This window comes from Pocillopora damicornis, chromosome 1, assembly GCF_964200805.1.
Source record: "Pocillopora damicornis chromosome 1, jaPocDami1.2, whole genome shotgun sequence".
Lineage (NCBI taxonomy): Eukaryota > Metazoa > Cnidaria > Anthozoa > Scleractinia > Pocilloporidae > Pocillopora > Pocillopora damicornis.
In genome coordinates this window covers 38,638,228-38,657,746 of record NC_142670.1, presented here as the reverse complement: position 1 = coordinate 38,657,746, position 19,519 = coordinate 38,638,228, and the positions used below count along the sequence as shown (strand labels likewise).

At 38.2% G+C, this 19,519-nt stretch overlaps 2 protein-coding genes across 2 annotated transcripts; both read left to right on the top strand.

The window, feature by feature from the left end:
* Window positions 1-1,473: 1,473 nt before the first annotated feature.
* Window positions 1,474-5,645, top strand: LOC149053748 (uromodulin-like). Its single transcript, XM_089211381.1, has 3 exons — window positions 1,474-1,848; window positions 2,785-2,902; window positions 3,824-5,645. Exons 1-3 carry the CDS (start codon window positions 1,534-1,536, stop codon window positions 4,186-4,188), a joined length of 798 nt encoding a protein of 265 aa, XP_089067507.1. The 5' UTR covers window positions 1,474-1,533; the 3' UTR covers window positions 4,189-5,645.
* A 1,025-nt stretch (window positions 5,646-6,670) lies between these two features.
* Window positions 6,671-18,997, top strand: LOC113666826 (protein argonaute-2). Its single transcript, XM_089211005.1, has 13 exons — window positions 6,671-6,961; window positions 7,094-7,498; window positions 7,948-8,109; window positions 8,676-8,977; window positions 9,440-9,496; window positions 10,149-10,419; window positions 10,924-11,058; window positions 12,063-12,237; window positions 12,668-12,842; window positions 13,634-13,981; window positions 14,655-15,446; window positions 16,187-16,380; window positions 18,322-18,997. The coding sequence occupies exons 1-13, from the start codon at window positions 6,934-6,936 to the stop codon at window positions 18,392-18,394; spliced, it is 3,117 nt and encodes a 1,038-aa protein (XP_089067131.1). The 5' UTR covers window positions 6,671-6,933; the 3' UTR covers window positions 18,395-18,997.
* Window positions 18,998-19,519: the final 522 nt, after the last annotated feature.

The following is a 19,519-nucleotide window of genomic DNA, read 5'->3' as shown; positions in this document are numbered from 1 at the left end:
GTTATACACCACAAAATTGATAAATAAGCCTGAAATGAAATTCCATCTTGTAATTGATTATACGTTGCCTAGCACGTGACTAAAATCTACCCAGGCAGAGATCCAAAATTACGGTGGCAGTCTTGGCTTAGTTATATCACTCAAAACTCGTTCCCGTTTGTCTCTTTGGATAAAGAGGGAATCGTTTATGTTTTCATTAAGAAAGTATTGCCTTGATTTTCTAATATTTACAATGATAGACAGTAAATTTCACTTTTCATCCACATTTACTTCCAACCTTTTCTTTTGAACCAGAAACAGAAATGATATATGTTTAAAACACATGACATCATCCACCCTTGTCAAATACAATAGCATGATCATTTCAATTGTAATACCTACTTATCCCGACGTTACTTTGTTTCTTTGCTACATTAGCGAAACTGAACTACTTCTCGTACTCTAGATATGACAATCAACCACAAAATTCCCTAAACCAGATAACATTAAACATAATCCAAAAAATCATGTGTCAATTCCCGAGTTTGCTCACAGAGCACTTTGATTATATCTATCACTTGTTTATACGAAATCCCTGAAGGATCAGTGGTCGGATAAAGTTGGCTTGACTTGAATTTCGTAATTTCAGCGCGAGTCGGAACACAATTTACCTTCTAAACATACAGAGACGTGAGAGCATTAAGTAATGTTACTCTGTTGAATGTCAACAAAACTCTCTCGCTAGTAGTTTCCCAACAAGCTTTACATGAGGAAAGAAAGACGATGGAAAGGTCCGAATCATGCACAACTTTCTCTGTGCGAAAAAGAGCTAGTAAACTCAGATTTGATCAGTACTCATTTGTCAGTTGATGATAATTATTGATATCATTTACCATGGTTACGTGCATGTGTGAGTGGGTTCAGCTAACAAGAAATATTCAGAATTAGTACGTTTATGGAAAAGAAAAGCATTCACTTTCTTGATCAAAAGGCGCCGCGGTGTCTATCATAATTAAAAGGAGATCTCCTGCAGGGTCAGATAAATTATGCCTGGCGTAATGCTCAGCATTATAAAGTATATTCAAAGTATCAAGCATGATGCCGGTATAACGACCAAACTTCCTCTGTTACAATTCTAATTATATACAAGAAAAAATTACTCAGTTCTAATTGGTTAAGATAAGTGCAGTTTTTAGGTAATTCAATGCAGAAGAGGATTAATTCAGGGCAAAGAAAGTAACAAACCAGACATTCTGATTGGTCAATAAATTTTTGCCGGCTTTCGTTAACATTAATTTACTTGTACTGACTTTAATTAGAGTTACAGTTATCATTAAGGGGGGCATGCCATTACAAATTTATCACCATTTATCCATCCACCGAGAGTAATTTGCATCAAAATATTGAACAGTAGAGTTGCTGAAATCCTGTTGATATCATGAATTTTAATAATCTTGCAAGATAAATAAGACATCTGCTAGCTGTCTTGTCATTTGAAGACTATCAGGCATCTACCTGGCTTTAAAATTTTTCTGGTATAAGTTCACAAAGAAGATGAAATTCTGCGTTTTCATCGCTTTAATAGTTTGCCTTTCGAACCGTGATCGACTCGTTGCTAAAAATATAAGAGCTTCGTATGAGCCACTACTGCACCATTACCTTAACGCTTCTTACATAATGAAAATTTTTGTGGAGGACATCCTCGACTGTAGCCTAGCTTGCCTTGAGAACAACCTCTGCGTTTCATTCAACTTGGCTGTTTTTGCTGATAATGAAGGAAAACGCTGGTGTGATCTCCTATCGTCCCATATCTACAACAACGCTGAAAAGCTCATTGCAGATCAGTATTCACATCACCTCACGTTAAAGGTATGGCTAGGAATATAAATCACGTTAGGCTTTCAGTGGACTGGAATACAATGCGGAGTAAGAAAGGAATACAAACAAAATTGCGGGTCGGATTGTTTACATGCAAAACCTTCATATCCGCACGATACAGGTTCCGCAGATTAGGGATATTATTAAAAACGATACATAACACCACTTATGCCATAATTGACCATTTAATGTACATAATCTGGCAAAAAACTACTACTAACGTTGATTTCGGGAGGGAAACGTGGATTAAAAATTACTTGAAAGATTATTCTTAGTTTTATGTGGGTGGTTCCGCTTTAATTGACCGTTCAGTATTGGTGGAAGATAAAATGTAATACAAACAGGATTCAGAACTCAGTTAAGGGTGACCTTGATGGGATTGACAACTTGATAAAGGTGAAAATTACATTAATTAAGGGGAGACAAATTCGTAACTTTGACACTCGATCGCTTTAATTATTACAGGGTGACCGCTAAAACGGTGCGGCTTAATACAGTTTTGACTATATTCAGAATTGTAGCGGTCATGAATTAGAAAAGCAAGCACTTTCTTGATCAAAAGGCGTCCTGGTGTTCCTCATAAGTAGAAAGAAAGTCTTCAGGCAGTGAGGTTTGCAAACAAAGAGGCTTAAATTTTGTTTTCAGAACTCAATGGAATTTGAACACGAGCCATAGGAAACAAAGTCTTTTTTAATATTGATCATGACAAAATGAAAACAAAACAACCGAAAAAAAAGACAGAATATTAATAAAAAAAAACAAAACAGAAAAACCAGGCGGTTTTGTTCATGTTGGATAACGGTCCTAATTAAAGAACAAGGTATTCTCTGTTGCATGTCACCTAGGATGCTTAAATTACCAGCCGGCTGAAAATACAATTGACATAACCACAGTGGTTTTATGAACATAACAATGTTTGTTTTTTAGGATCCTTGTACCGAACAAATCTGTTCCAGCCATGGAATATGTTCACCGATTTCGCTCAGAGACGGAACCCATAAATGCGTTTGTTACCCAGGTTATCGCGGCAGTAATTGTGAAATTGGTGTGTAACTTTTAAGATTTTTTGTTGTTTTTCAACTGAATTGATTAAGCTATGATACGATACTGATAACAACAATTGATCTGAATAATGGATCACTGATTAGCCTAAGGAGTTATATTTTGTGTGATGAGAGCCAAATCTCACTCCATCCCTTTAAAAGGGCGTTCAATCGATCCCTCTCCCTGCCCTTTGGTTCCCACTGCTTCATTGGCCACAGTTCTGGCTCTAACACGGGTACGAGAAGTTCGAGAACGTATTTAACTCCTTTTAGGTCTTCGCTACGTCTTAAAATCTTTAGGAGCTCCACAGCATGATGCATATATGATATTCGGTGCTGGTACAACAGTCACACGAACGACGTTTACGGAGTTTTCAAAGAAAATTGTACCTAAGGAAACACCGTGCTAAAGGAAGTCAGGTGATCTAAAGAAACCATATGATGCTTTTTGGAACTTTAATTTTCATCAAGTCTTCCCCCAAATTAATAAAAGATGGTAACTGAACCGCTGGATGGGGTGAGATTTGGTCTGAAATGATATGCGTGATTTTGTACTGGTAATCGTATGATTTTGTGTGCAATTGGGGATAAATCAGCGCGCGTAAATTTTTTCAAAGACTAAAGCCATTCATCGCCGTTAATTTTTGGAATCCTCAGACTTCCTGACTTTTATTCAGTTCTTTGTGCTTTGTTGGGTGTTTCTGTTCCTCTCATTCTCCCTAAAACTCTGAATTAGAACGTTGCTACTGTTTCCGAATCAGTCCGCCATTTTTTGTTGTTGCACTTTCGTGACATACCCGTCAATTAATTTAATTTCAATTTTCTGCACTTTTTTGGATTAGTTGAGGTGTTCTCGACCATTGAGCATGCTGAAATTTTTACATATTTATATTATTATTACTCTGACTATATATTTTTTACAGTCCTAGTGGGTTGCACCAATTACACTGTGCTGAGTGAACCCGATCGCCATACATCGTATGGAAGAGGAGGCAACTCGGACGCATCTATCGTACCTGGCTGGTACAGATTTCAGTCTGGTTCATATACTAAAATGCTGGACTACTGCGTCAGCCATCACAGATGTCGTACAGACATAACAGGCTGGTTAAACGGGCTTCATCCATCTCTCGAGGAAGGCATTGTTAACAGGCAGGCGTGCTTTCACGGGTATTATAATTGTTGTTACAGACGAGTTCAAATTCAAGTGAGAAGCTGTGAAGGGTTTTATGTTTACTACCTTAATCCATCACCAGCAGGAAGTTTTCGCTATTGTGCAATTGCTTAGGGTAGACTTATAGCTAAGGAACAACAACTGCAGAGCAGTGCCACTTTTCTTTCATTTGTATGTTCAGTTCACCGTTCTATTTCAATAGCTTAGCTAGTTTCGTACCCAGACGTTTCACGGTCGAGAAGTTGTAACATTTCAGTTGCAGTTACGCGGTAGGATCTGGGTACGAGATTATAGTTAAGCTATGATATATTATGGTTTATAAGACCAGAACAAGGACAAAACTACTCTCGATGTAATAGAAGGGAGCCAGGATGAGAACATTTTCAATTTGTTGACGCCTCAGCCTGACACGAGTAGGTTTCGTCTTAATTCGAATTTCTAGAAGCATTCATCTGAGTTCTCGTTCACCGATCACATGACATCACAACAATTATGATAGAAACATAATAGACCGGTCCTTATTGAGAAGGGAGTGGGCTTCGGAAGATCTTGGCTGTGACGTAATGAAATTTACCTGATCCCCACCACAACATTGTACTATTTCAATTATTCCCCCCCCGAAATCATTCATTAATTAATCTCATGCCCCCCCCTTACCCTCTCACTGGCATTAGGCTTTCTATTGTCTTATCAGATCAATATCAGTATCTGGGCAACTACCCACCTACCCCTCCCCTTACCCAACATTAACCCTAACTTGTCATCAATGGACTGTTGTTCGGTTAGGGGAGGGGTAGGTGGGCAATTGCCCAGATACTGATATTGATCCGCCTTCCCTTTATACTCTGTCGGCGAATAAGAACTTCTAATCTCTTGCGAAGACTGATCCTCCCCGATCCCTCTGAAAACCACGTGATCCCTCCAAAAATTCCCTTACCACCGCCCAGGGGATAAATTTGGACTGGTCCTAGTACTTAGCAGGACAACAAGTGGCTACCTTGTTTGATCGAAATAGCATTGGGTAAGGTTAACGTTAGAAAGAGAGTGATACTTTCATTAATCATTGAGGAGAGCCTTATGTAACACATGTAGTTGTAGGCTTAACCACAAGTTGCCGATAAATTCTTAAAAAGTTGCCGATGAAAATGTTCAAAGTTGCTAAAAAGTTGTTATTTTTTTTCCCCAAAGATGCCAAAAAGTTGCTGAAAAGTTTCCGAAATGTGGCTGTTTTTTCTTCACTGGTTTGAGCTTAAAGTTGATTTTTTTCGTGGTTTTGATCCCTGACACTATAACTTTGTTTCCTAACAAAATTCTGTTTTTTAAATTGAACACAAATTCCACAGAATATATTGGAGTGTGTCTCATATGTGAATAATCCACTTTTAGCGAGATACTAAGGGTTTGCGACCAGCTACGACATGCCACGTGATACCACTTACCTCGTGGATAGGCATTTAATGAAAAAAACCCAACCCCTGAGGTCCCCAGATAGTATAAACCAGCTGAGTGACAGGTGACCTTCCTTTCGGAAGCTAATAAACGTGGCAAAGAAGTAAAAAATGATCTTCAAAATCCCTAAAAAAATCAGCAGTTGCCGAGATTCCTAGAAGTTGCCAAAAATCTCAAAACTTACCAAAAAGTTGCAAATCTCGACCAACTTGTGGCTAAGCCCATGTAGTTGTGGAAAATGTGATTAAAATGTCAATAATAGCCATGGTGAAAATAAAATTTTTTTTTTCTCTCTTAATTCTTGTCGACTCCATCAAACTCTTCTACTTACACGCCATTGCCAGTGGTTTCTAAATAAAGTGTTACAAGCAATCCTGCATAAAACATTAAGAACAGAACGACAAGTTACAACATTGGAAATGACATGGGAATAACAAGGGAAGGTGTAACGATATTTCGTGTAAACTAAATGAAAAATAAGGATATTTCGTTTGTATATAAATGAAGTATTTAGCGTGTTCGAGCTGTCTTTGATTAAAATTAGGTCGAGTGTAATTGTATGATTACTGCTCGTCATTTCTTGTGGCCTGCTTGTATTTCTCCGAGCATCAAGAAACGATGCAATAGGAAATACGAGACACTCGATGAAAGGGTCATTTACCCAACGATTCGGGAATGTGGCTGGCACAAGAACGTACTCGAGATAGCTTGTTAACTCGACTCACCTTTCTATTTGTATGATCGTCGTGAAGGTCAAACTCTTGTGGATAGCCGCGCGGACCGGGGTTAGGCGGTGGCTTGATGTCTACACTTTCAAGAAATTCAGTTTTTCAGTTCCCTGATTCATTTTCATTCCATTAAACCCAATTTAAACTCAACATGCCTACAGGTGTGAATGGGGTATTAGTTTCGATCCCAGAAAAAACAAAATAACAAAGGAACTGCGGTCTCCTCTCCGTGTACGTATTTGTCATATTGACTGGCTTGAATCATTTTTAAAGTAATTAACAAAAGAACTCTGCGCCCCGTAAAAATCAAAAGTTTGGAGCCACTTGTAACATCTTCCCTGAGCAGTGATGAGAAACTTGGTACTCCTGTGGACTTTGAGACACTAGACAAAGAAATCAATATTAGGGGAGGGGTGACTGGCTGGAATATGATTTGTACTTTCTGTTAACCAAAATGGCGGATGGCCGATTATGTTCGCTTTCGTGCGAGAAATAACACATTTTGAAGGGTTTGCTGAAGGGAATCTACCTTGAGTACTTTTAATTTAAAAAAAGAAGCTTTTTAATAGCGGAAGTGTAAAATATTTTTTCTTAGAAACGACGTTTTCCTGGAATCATCACAGTGTTGCTTTCTGAGAAGTGATGGACGTCGTCTGATTGGCCTCCTTGTGGAGTATACGTCATGGTTATTCCCGAGGAAGAAACGCAGAGTAAGCATAAATTCTTTAATTACGTTGGAAGGCTTTAAAGTGAAAGGAAGTTGTCTTGAATACATTCTATGTCGAAGTTTCTTATGTAGTGCTATCTATTACGGAGCGAGTAATTCAAAATGTCTTCCCCAGGACAAGGGAAAGGAAAAAATAAACGCAAAGGTAAGGGACGTGGAAGAGGACGAGGAAGAGGACAAGATTTACCATCTAACCCTGGCAGGACTGAACATGTTGGGAAGGTTCCTGGGGAGGATAGGAAAACAACTGAGGAGGAGCCAGGTTGTATAAATCGTACGGATTCAACAGCTGATTTTGATGAGAAACCTGCCGCTGGTGCGTGCGGTAATTCGACAAATGGTACCGTTGTTGATAAAGTAGGACAGGAGGAAAGCTTCCCTTCTGCCAGCGGAGAGACGACAACAGTTGAGGAACACAGTCAAAGGGGAAGTTCTTCGGGTGAAACACCATCAAAGTCTAAAAAGACCAAAGGAAAACAACGCGGTACACAATCAAGTCCTCCTGACGATAAAGGCAAAGGTACATTTAGTCAAACTGAAGTTTGCTGATTTTCTGAGAAGGAATGTTGTGTGCATTTAATAACAACATGTATTTAGAACGACAGCCCTTTCTTTTCTGTGAGAAGCTTTTTTGCCAAAAATTCGAGGCGTTAATAGCATTGGGATCTAAAGAAAAAAAAAAAACATTTCCCGAAGGAAAAAAAACTAAAATATTAAAATTTTATTGAGATCAGATAAACTCTGATCGACCACAGACCCTCTTGTATTAGAGGGAGGGCAGTTTAAAAAAAAAAGCGAAAAAATAGGATGAAAGAAAGAAAGAATTGTCTATGAATGGTTTCAGGTGAACTTTTAGAAATACTGTGATATGAATGTTCTTTTGCTGTCTTATGATCTGAACTCAATTTCATGTAAGGAACTAAGTTAATCTCAACCAGTAGATTGAATTTATTTTCTATTTATTCAAAGCTTCCACTTTGCCTCCGGGTGCAGCAGCAGCTGATGCTTCATCAACGAAAACTGTTGGTGGTACCACCCCATCTTCAGCTGCCGTTACAAGCAGTACTGCGGCAGTGGACAGAGAAGTTGAAGATGTGACTAAAAAGCTAGGTTCTTCTCTGGGAAGTGGAGGTACAGTAAAAGCCTTTAACTCTTTTTTTCATTATTTTTTATTGTGGTACAATAGTAACACTACAATGCATCACAAGAACTTAGTTTACATAACATTACAATGTTGAGAAAAAGGAAAGAATAAAAAACATTAATGAGAAAATAAAAAGAGTACTGACAACACAAATTAAGCATGGAAATAAATGCAAAGAGGAGGGGGTGTCTTCAGTGCCACAAATTATTTTTAACAGTGTTTCAATACTCTTTTATCATATACAATTTTCAGTAACAAGCTGTGTAGAGGAACTTATCTATGTTAAAATATTTTTAAAGATTCTGATGATAAGACTTCATCTACTGTGTTGGGGGCCTGGAAAGTGGCAGAAAGAAGACAGCACTCTTATTTTCAAAATCACACAAAATGGCTCCCCAGCAGCTACCATGACAGTTGAATATTGTTCTAAATATTTCTTTGAATTAGGATTTTTATTTCTAGTCCAAGTATCAAAAAAAACAAAAATGAGTATGAAATTTATTTGTACTCAAATGCTGACTGTGATGTATTGATTGGGTTAATTCTCTCTCAGAACACACTCCTCGTCAGACTCAAGCAAACAGTGGAATGCATCCTCCGCTGAGACCAGGCTATGGCACAAAGGGTCGCCCTATAGCATTAAGGGCAAACTTCTTCCGCCTCAATGTCTCACCACAGCTTTCAGACCTGTACCACTATGATGTTGAAATAACTCCAGAAAGATGTCCTAAAAATGTTAAGAGAGATGTTGTTAATGAAATCATAAAGACTTACAAACAGACAACATTTAAAGGCCATCATCCGGCTTTTGATGGTGAAAAGAATTTGTACAGCAGGATAAGGCTACCTGTTCCTGTGAGTTTCCTATCAACAGTGTTTTCTAATGTGATATAGTCACCCCTCATTGATGTATGAGGTGATTAGAGGCCAATGCTAAAAATTTTAGCTTTAAAAACTCATTACACTGGCCAATTTATGTTATCAACTCAGTTAATAAAACTAGATTGTCTTGAAAAAATTATAACTTGGACTGCAACACGTGTAAACATTGCATAAAAGAAGTAAGAAGACATCACTTTGTGAGCAACGCCTAATTGTTAATTGAGCAATTTTTTTAATTGTTAACAATTAAATCTAACTTCAAACAAGGGTGGCCATGGTTAAAAGGAAAAATGAGAAAATATAAGACTTTTTTTTTTTTTTTACACTTTGTCATGAAATATCTTTTAGCCAACCCTGGACTTCTTTCAACACTCTAATCCACGAATCTCCTGTTGGAGTTAAGGAGTTGTTTCCCTTTTTTTGTGTGACTTACAGGCTGAACTTAGTGTTAAACTACCAGGTGAAGATGGAGGAAGAGACAGGGTTTTCAAGGTTAGCATTACAACAATTTTAAAATAAATAATAATAGTAATAATGATGTCTTGGTGATAATCATTTTTTGAATGCAATTACTCTTTTGCATTGAATGGATGATAAACAATCAGTTTAGAAATAAACTTGACATAGTCTGCATTTTTTAACTGTTGCTCAAGATGGAATGCTACCTGCAGATCTTTAAAATGGTAATATATAAATTTAGGCAAGCCTAAAAGTGGAGCTTGCCTTTTTTTTTTCCCCTGCACGTCTCTTCAACAAAACTAAAGCCCCTAGTATGTTTAAAGTGCACGTTAAAATTAATGGATTTTCATTTGCAACTTCTCTGTGTCTGTGTAGAGGATTGATCATAAGATAGTGCCCATGGTACAGTTGGCCATGCATGCTAAAAGTAGCACCTTGTATGGTTGGTTGTACAGTTGTATGGTTGTACATCCAAATTTTTTTGGCTTTATGGGTTACTACTATTTTGTATAGTTATGGGGCTATGCTATGCGAGCTCCACTATAATTGAGACAGTTTTTGTCAAATTTGTGCTGGAAGAATCACAACTGAATATGCATAATTGTAGTTGTAGGAAGCATGTAGTCATACCAAATGGATAATAATTTCAAAATATTTTAATACTTATTCCTATTTAACCCACAAGGTTAAAATTCAGTTTGCTGCAGCAGTAAGTCTTTTGGAACTTAACAACTTTTTGAGTGGAGAACAAAATGGCAAAATACCTCAGGATGCAGTACAGGCATTGGACATTGTGGTGCGACAGATGCCATCAATGTATTACACCCCTGTTGGAAGATCATTCTTTCCATTTGATGGTCAAGGAAGACCCCTGGGAGAGGGGTGTGAGGTGAAATTTGGTTTTTATTCAAGTATTCGCCATTCTGAGTGGAAGGCTATGCTGGTAAACATTGATGGTGAGTTGCTGCAATTGGTAAAATTTCATATAAATTACTTGTTCTCACCATTGCTTTGAAAAAATTTTAGGAATATATGAAATGTTGCCTTCTCAATAATGTTCAACTCTCAAAAAATTTATTTTCAATAGTATACTGTAATTCATGAAATTAGCCACTGTTTCCTTTTGAAATTGAGCTTCACAATGTTCCTGATCATGAGCCCATTAACCCTTTACACCCTATCATCAGTATGTGTCTTCTCCATACTATTCTTTATACAATCATTTCCTGAGGTGCTGACAAGGAGAATTTGGTTAACAATCAAGAGCTTTTTTCAGTTGTTCAGTTGGCCTGGTGATCATTTCATTTATTATGGTGACCTTAATGTCTGACCATTCGGGGGGGGGGGAGGGGTAGGTAAACTATAAAGAGATATTAGATGCTAGTCACTGTTAGGGGTAAAATGGTGAAAGAACTGTCCAATGTTTACATAATATTCTCAGTGAGTTTCTGTACTTTCAGTCTCTGCAAAAGGATTTTACAAAGAGCTAGCTGTTGTTCCTGATTTCCTGTGTGAAGCACTTGATGTGAAACCCCATAATCTTGAAGACTACAGATTTGAACCTGACAGACGAAGACTTGAGAAAGCCATACGCGGTGAGTTGCTTTGTTTTCTGTCCTCTAACCATTATTATTATAAATATTTGTGTACAGGTCTGTTCATTATGGTGGTCTGTTCATTGTGGTGGTTTTACACCAAGCTGCAAAGTGGGAATGTAGATATCCACTAATTTCAGTCAAAGACTGAGGTGAATAATTATTTTAAAATTAGTACAAATAAAAACCAAAATGTTTCAGTTATTTTCTGTAACTTACCAAAAAGTGGCTGGAGAAAGTAAACTCTTGATAATTCTGTCTCTTTGGCTGCTTAGAGAAGTATGTTGTATGTTACATGTACTTGCTAATCACTTTCAAGTTCCAAGCCAGAAAATCAGCATACCAGTAAGGTATTGTAAGATACTTATGATTATTATAATTGTTATATTACATTTGAAATTTGTTTCTTATTATTTTGTAATATTGCATTGTTTCATATTGCATTATATGAGTTTATAATTAACTTTGATACCTTTTTTTGGCAAACTAAACCTAAATTATAAATATATATGAACACTCATGGAAAGGGTTAAACTTTACTACTATCGACTGCATACTTGGATGATAGTGGATGCTCACTTGAGTATGAAAACATTTTTTAGCATCATCATAGTATTTCTAGTGTTTTATCAAGCATGAATTATACACACTCCTTTGATTTGTAGTTTAAATGACTGAGCCTCTTTCCCAATGTTTACTTAGACCAAAGTTGGCCTCTGAGTTCCATGATATCTCACCTTATAAAATTAGAATAAAATAGGGCTCATGGGAATTATATATTAAATGGCCTTGAATCTTGTAGACTTGTGTTTATTAGATCCTAGCTCAATATCCATTTTGAGAGAATTAACACTTTTTGAAAGAAGCTTAATAGAGGTAATATTGTCATGAGCACATATATATGCTTAATTTTCTTTTAAAAAGCCTTCATATAATAATGAAAATTTAGACTTGAAGAGTCTTTAGCACTAACATGTGATGTTTTTTTTTTCGGTGTGTTACAGGAATTCGTATACAAACCACTCATGCTGGCCCTATAAAGAGGAAGTACACAATTTGGGGCGTGTCGGAAAAATCTGCCAACAGGAAACAGTTTGATGTAACAGATGAGAAAACAGGTCGCACTTACAAAACAACTGTTGCAGATTATTTCAAAGACAGATACCGGTTAATTTTGAGGTGTGAGCTGCAGATGATTTATATAACTTGTAGGCTCTCTATTATAAGCACTTCTGGACGTGCATATTGCAGGGTTCTCGCGAATTTCGCAAGAGTTTGTCGCCCTCTCGAGGGGCCTGGAACGAAAAATGAGAGCCCGCACAATTTTCCGTACCAGACCCCTCTCAGACCTCCCGCTACCTTGCTTCTTTGGCGGACTTTGTGATAAGCCATAATTATAGATACTCGTGACGTTCAGCTTGCAAATTGTGATTGATAAAAATAATCCAGATGAAAATTGAAATGATTCTAATCTTAGCGGACTTACCAACTGAGAGATATAATAGAACAACATGTACACATAATTTCATCTGGTAGTCATTAGACATTAAGGAGCCCGCCACTTACATTTGCTCAAAGGTGTCTTAATATTAAGCTTTGTTACTTGTAGGTACCCTCACCTACCGTGCTTACAAGTTGGACAGAAAAAGGACAGGTATCTGCCCATGGAGGTCTGTACCATTATTCCTGGTGTGAGAAAGCATTTGTCTGAACAACAGACTGCGAACATGATCAAAAGTACTGCTCGCCCTGCGCCTGAGCGACAGCGTGACATTGAACGCTGGGTAGGTTCATTTTAGCCTTGAAGTTTTTTTTTGTATTTGAACCAACTTGCATGTATCTCTTGCATTTTCGGTATTCAATGTGATGTTATTTACTTTTTTATTATAAAAATTTATAGTTTGCAAAGCAAAGCCTTTGCATGTATCTAAAAAAAATAGCGTCTGTTATGGAACAAAAAGAAAGTAACTACATTCGTTGCAACAACGAAGTTATTTCGCTCAGACGAAGGGCTGACGCTCAATACGTCAGTTTTAGAAACTCTTAACAGTGGCCAATTTACATTATCAACTTATTTGACTGATGCCAAGTTATCGTGTTCTACCCCTTCCACTCCCCCCCTGACGCAACACCACAGTATCTCTATACACTTACCCTTTTTGAACTTAATCAGACAACGGCTCCTGATTGATGCAAGTCGAACAGAAAGTGAACTAGAGCTGTTTGACATCTTAAGTAATTTGATTGAAATCAAGATACGTTACAATAGTACTGTAGATCTTCTATTGTTCTTATCAAAAAAGTTGATATTTCTATTGAGATTCCGCGATTTTTTTGTTCTTTTTTTTTTTTTTTTTCAAAAAGTTGCGCAAAAATGAATGAAAATTCAAAGAGATACTTGAGCCACTTAGCACAATGGTGACTACACAAAAATTTAGAAAGCTTACGGAACGAAAATGTTCTCACGTCTCAACGGAGTTTAGTGCAAAAGCATCGACCTCCTGAAATAAAATTTTTAAAATCTGCATGTATTAAAAATGCTAGTGTTTTTATTGTGCGATTTAAATCTTATTAGGCCCAAGAAATGACTCGAGCAAGTAGTAAATACTTAAGAGATGAGTTCCAAACCTCAGTCAGCACAGAGATGGTTAAGGTGGAAGGACGTGTGCTTCCACCACCCAGAATCAACCTTGGGCCGCAGGATCAGCCATTGGTTCCTCGTGATGGTTCATGGGACATGCGCAACAAATCGCTGCATGATGGAGCCCGCATTGAAAAGTGGGCATTGGCTTGTTTTTGCGGGAGATGTCGGGATGACCAGCTGAGAAATTTTTCTAAGCAAATGGGCAATGTATCCAGTCGACAGGGTTTGAAGATGTCAGAGGAGCCAGTTGTTGTGAGATACGGCAGGGGTGCCAGAGAGGTGAGATATCTTCACATTTGACAAGTGTTACGCGAAAACGAAATGAGTGTCATTGAAAAATCCACCGAGCAGAGTTCAGAAGGGTACTCTTTGCTTAAACTATGAACAGTGAAGAATGAGTGGACAGTGCTGTTTACTTATTCATCGGGTAGTGATTGGGTGTCAAAGGAATTGAGTGGCGCTACTAACGATCCAAGCTTTGATTATTTACGCCCTTAAGGCTCTACTTTGCAAGCAAGGAATTTTCAGGTAAAAGAGAATTGTTTCTCTCTTCGTCACGTAGGACACTTGTAGATTGCTTTATTTGTGTCTTTTTTTGTATTTCACGCGCTCCTTAAGCGATCGATACGACCCTCAAGTAATGCCTTAGGGATTAGTTTGGAAACTTGAAAATGAAACAGCGGTGGAAGAGCATATGCCTCATTCGACGAGCAATGAGCAAAATGTCCGTTTGTATTACATGGTGAACTTTCAAATAAGGTGTACTTTTGTACAGAAACTCAGATCACGCGTAAGGTAGCAATTAGTGCTCCTGTGTTAGATCCATCTCGTAGAATGATAACAGCAAATTGTGTTACACTTATGGACTGATTAGAATTCTTTTATTACAAAACAAGTAGAGTTTGAATTCATGTAGGCTTCCATAATTTTATTTCATTTTTAATACTTTCAGGTAGAGAGTTTGTTTTCTAAATGGGTTGTGGACATTCCAGGCCTACAACTGATCATGGCTATTCTGCCCGAGAGAGACAAACAAATCTATCCGGAGATAAAACGTGTCGGAGACAATGTCATTGGAATTCCAACGCAGTGTGTTCAGTCAAAACACGTAAACCGTACCAACCCCCAGGTTTGCGCCAACATTGCGTTGAAGATTAACTCCAAACTTGGTGGAATTAATCATGTTATAGATCCAGGTGTAAAGTCGCCTGTTTTCAGAGAACCTGTTATTATCTTTGGCGCCGACGTCACCCACCCCTCCCCGACTGAAAATGGAATTCCTTCCATTGCTGCTGTTGTAGCAAGCATGGACGCTAATGCCACTAAGTACTGTGCACGAGTGCGAGCACAGAACCACAAGAGTGGTAAAGGTGCGCAAGAGATAATAAATGACTTGGCGGTTATGGTGAAAGAGCTTTTAATTGAGTTTTACAAAGCCAATCGGAAGCTTAAGCCTAGCAAGATCATCTTCTACCGGGACGGAGTCAGCGAGGGTCAGTTTGACCAAGTTCTTGTTCATGAGGTGCGGGCTGTACAACAGGCCTGTATTATGCTTGAAAAAGATTATCGCCCGAGAATCACTTTTGTTGTGGTTCAGAAGCGCCATCATACGAGATTGTTCTGTGAAAACCAACGAGATGAAGTTGGCAAAGCAAGGAATGTTCCTCCTGGTACAACAGTGGACAGCGGTATCACACATCCGTATGAATTCGACTTTTATTTGTGCAGTCATTATGGAATCCAGGTACATCAGCTTTAACATGACATGTCGAGTTTTTACTCTGAGAATGGTGATTGGGAACTTGATTATTCTTTGTCAATCAAACCCTTACCTTTCCTTGGTTGCAATGTAGCTGTGCTATCTACAATTATCCACCAACTGCTCAAATAGCTACGGCATTTTTTGTCTCTTTGTGTTTAGTCTTCTATTCATCTTTGAAAGTGTGAAAGAGCACCATCCTCTCCACACATTTCATAAATATAAGTACAACTCTGACATGAATTACGAGAGGTTTGCTTAAATCGTGGACTAGTATAGGATGATGTATATACGGGTTGTCAAATTCAAAAAGTCTCGAAGGCATTCAGGTTTCCGAATAATCTCGTTCCAAAGTCTCTTACGGAAAAATCTTTATCTTTATGGATGGCATTATTATTCCTCCTGTGACCTTATCGAAAAAAAGAGGAAAAATTGTTTACATATATTTCTCTTCCACGAACTAAAAATTTAAAACATGGCTTTAGGACAACTCTGGAACAACAACCTACCCAGTAACCTAAGTTAGAAAAAATCATAATTTAGTTGATTTAAGCTATTACCTGGTTTTTATTTTGAAGTTAGTGAAACACCAATTTTGGGATCAGGTTGAGCTCGTATCGATTTTAGATTAAGGCATGCGTGAGACGTAGTTCCCTTCGTTAAAACAGTCATTTATTTCTTTTTTTTCTCAATGAAGTTTACTCTGATTTTACCCCGGCTTATAGGGAACAAGCCGACCTACACACTATCACGTGTTGTATGACGATAACTCATTCACAGCAGACGGCCTTCAGCAACTCACATACCAGCTATGTCACGTGTACGCACGGTGCACACGCAGTGTTTCTATGCCAGCCCCCGCCTATTATGCCCACTTGGTGGCTTTCAGAGCCAGACACCACGTAACCGGAAATGGAAGGTTAGTGTTCACAGACTTGATGACCCTTGTATTTTTATTGAAATTTGTGTTCAAGTTACTACTTTGTCTCTCTGTCTTACTTTGGACTGTCAGTTGCTAAAAAACGTTTGTAACTTTTTAGCACCGCTAGTCCTTACTAAACATGATTCCTTTAGCACCGCTAGTCCTTACTAAACATGATTCCTTTAGCACCGCTAGTCCTTACTAAACATGATTCCTTTAGCACCGCTAGTCCTTACTAAACATGATTCCTTTAGCACCGCTAGTCCTCACTAAACATGATTCCTTTAGCACCGCTAGTCCTTACTAAACATGATTCCTTTAGCACCGCTAGTCCTTACTAAACATGATTCCTTTAGCACCGCCAGTCCTTACTAAACATGATTCCTTTAGCACCGCTAGTCCTTACTAAACATGATTCCTTTAGCACCGCTAGTCCTTACTAAACATGATTCCTTTAGCACCGCTAGTCCTTACTAAACATGATTCCTTTAGCACCGCTAGTCCTTACTAAACATGATTCCTTTAGCACCGCTAGTCCTTACTAAACATGATTCCTTTAGCACCGCTAGTCCTTACTAAACATGATTCCTTTAGCACCGCTAGTCCTTACTAAACATGATTCCTTTAGCACCGCTAGTCCTCACTAAACATGATTCCTTTAGCACCGCTAGTCCTTACTAAACATGATTCCTTTAGCACCGCTAGTCCTTACTAAACATGATTCCTTTAGCACCGCCAGTCCTTACTAAACATGATTCCTTTAGCACCGCTAGTCCTTACTAAACATGATTCCTTTAGCACCGCTAGTCCTTACTAAACATGATTCCTTTAGCACCGCTAGTCCTTACTAAACATGATTCCTTTAGCACCGCTAGTCCTTACTAAACATGATTCCTTTAGCACCGCTAGTCCTTACTAAACATGATTCCTTTAGCACCGCTAGTCTTTACTAAACATGATTCCTTTAGCACCACTAGTCCTTACTAAACATGATTCCTTTAGCACCACTAGTCCTTACTAAACATGATTCCTTTAGCACCACTAGTCCTTACTAAACATGATTCCTTTAGCACCGCTAGTCTTTACTAAACATGATTCCTTTAGCACCGCTAGTCCTTACTAAACATGATTCCTTTAGCACCACTAGTCCTTACTAAACATGATTCCTTTAGCACCGCTAGTCCTTACTAAACATGATTCCTTTAGCACCGCTAGTCCTTACTAAACATGATTCCTTTAGCACCGCTAGTCCTTACTAAACATGATTCCTTTAGCACCGCCAGTCCTTACTAAACATGATTCCTTTAGCACCGCTAGTCCTTACTAAACATGATTCCTTTAGCACCGCTAGTCCTTACTAAACATGATTCCTTTAGCACCGCTAGTCCTTACTAAACATGATTCCTTTAGCACCGCTAGTCCTTACTAAACATGATTCCTTTAGCACCGCTAGTCCTTACTAAACATGATTCCTTTAGCACCGCTAGTCCTTACTAAACATGATTCCTTTAGCACCGCTAGTCCTCACTAAACATGATTCCTTTAGCACCGCTAGTCCTTACTAAACATGATTCCTTTAGCACCGCCAGTCCTTACTAAACATGATTCCTTTAGCACCGCTAGTCTTTACTAAACATGATTCCTTTAGCACAGCTAGTCCTTACTAAACATGATTCCTTTAGCACCGCTAGTCCTTACTAAACATGATTCCTTTAGCACCGCTAGTCCTTACTAAACATGATTCCTTTAGCACAGCTAGTCCTTACTAAACATGATTCCTTTAGCACCGCTAGTCCTTACTAAACGTTATTCCTTTAGCACCGCTAGTCCTTACTAAACATGATTCCTTTAGCACCGCTCGTCCTTACTAAACATGATTCCTCTTCCGAGCCAGTTTACTTGTAAAGTTTTATTAAAAGTAGAATCTTCTTGTTTCAGTATCGACCTGGTGAAATCTGCAAAAGCCATCGAAGTCAACGCGAAGATGAAAGGAGCCATGTACTTTACTTAGCTATTCAGCGGGAGTATGATGTGCACATGCGCAATTTAACGTATTGGCAATGACGAAAACAACGAAAGATGGCAACTGTTTTGTTGTGTTATAATTGTTATAAATTAGTACTGTAACTCCAAGGAATGATCAAAGTTTCACTTCTCCTTACGATTCATATATGTTGTCTTATAAACAGTTTAGGAGATTAGACATGCTTATTAGCCGGAGTGTTTTCTGATATAACACCATATTAACCAGTCTCAATCAGAGGGAATTGTATGTCCGTCAGAAGAGAGAATTGCCGCTTGGATCTGAGAATTAAATGGTCCAACCAGAATTAGCAAAAAAGGCGATTATTGCCAGGAAGACGTTATTTAAATAACTGCTCGTTTTCTCCTTATTTTGTTGAAAGTAAAAAAGGGTTGGGCTGCTTAGAGGTATCACGCTTGATTTGAGCAAAATTATATTGAAAAAATGAGGTAAACTAGATTCAGTTCAATTGTTAATATTATCAAAACAGTTTGTATAAGAAGAATGTAAATTGAAGAGACATTGCCTCCTCACAAATGTTACAGGTTGTGATAGAAAAGACTAAATGTATTAAAATGGTTGTTTGACATGGTTTGTTACTACTCTGGTTTTAAGATTTAACGAATGTAACGGAGAAGTTACAATTTATAGACCCAACGTTTCGACACTCCTGTCTAGTGTCTTCATCAGGGGTGATCAAACGCTACGACAAGAGGTCCTTTTATACGCTCTCTAATAAGCTGCCCTTTTTTCTGACGAGGTGTAAATAGGCGTCAGAAATTAAGCCGCCATCATCACGATTTAAAGGAGCGTGGGCGGAGTTGATATGTCAGGCGTCTAGATAAAGGCGCTAGTGGTAATACCGATTAGTGGTGATAATTTTAGACCTATCCCATCCAATTGTATGGTTGATTAGGCATGTGTGCTCCGATAAAGCTTAATTTTCTTTTTTGCTAAAGCAGACCGCTTTTTGATGCTCTTTCAAACGTGTACCAAACTAACGTTTGGTCTGTCCGATATACTCGTTATCACAGTCATTGCAGGGAATAGAATAAATAGCGTCGGTTCGTTGTTCTTTGGTGACAGGATCCTTAGGTTTGGCAAAAATATGCC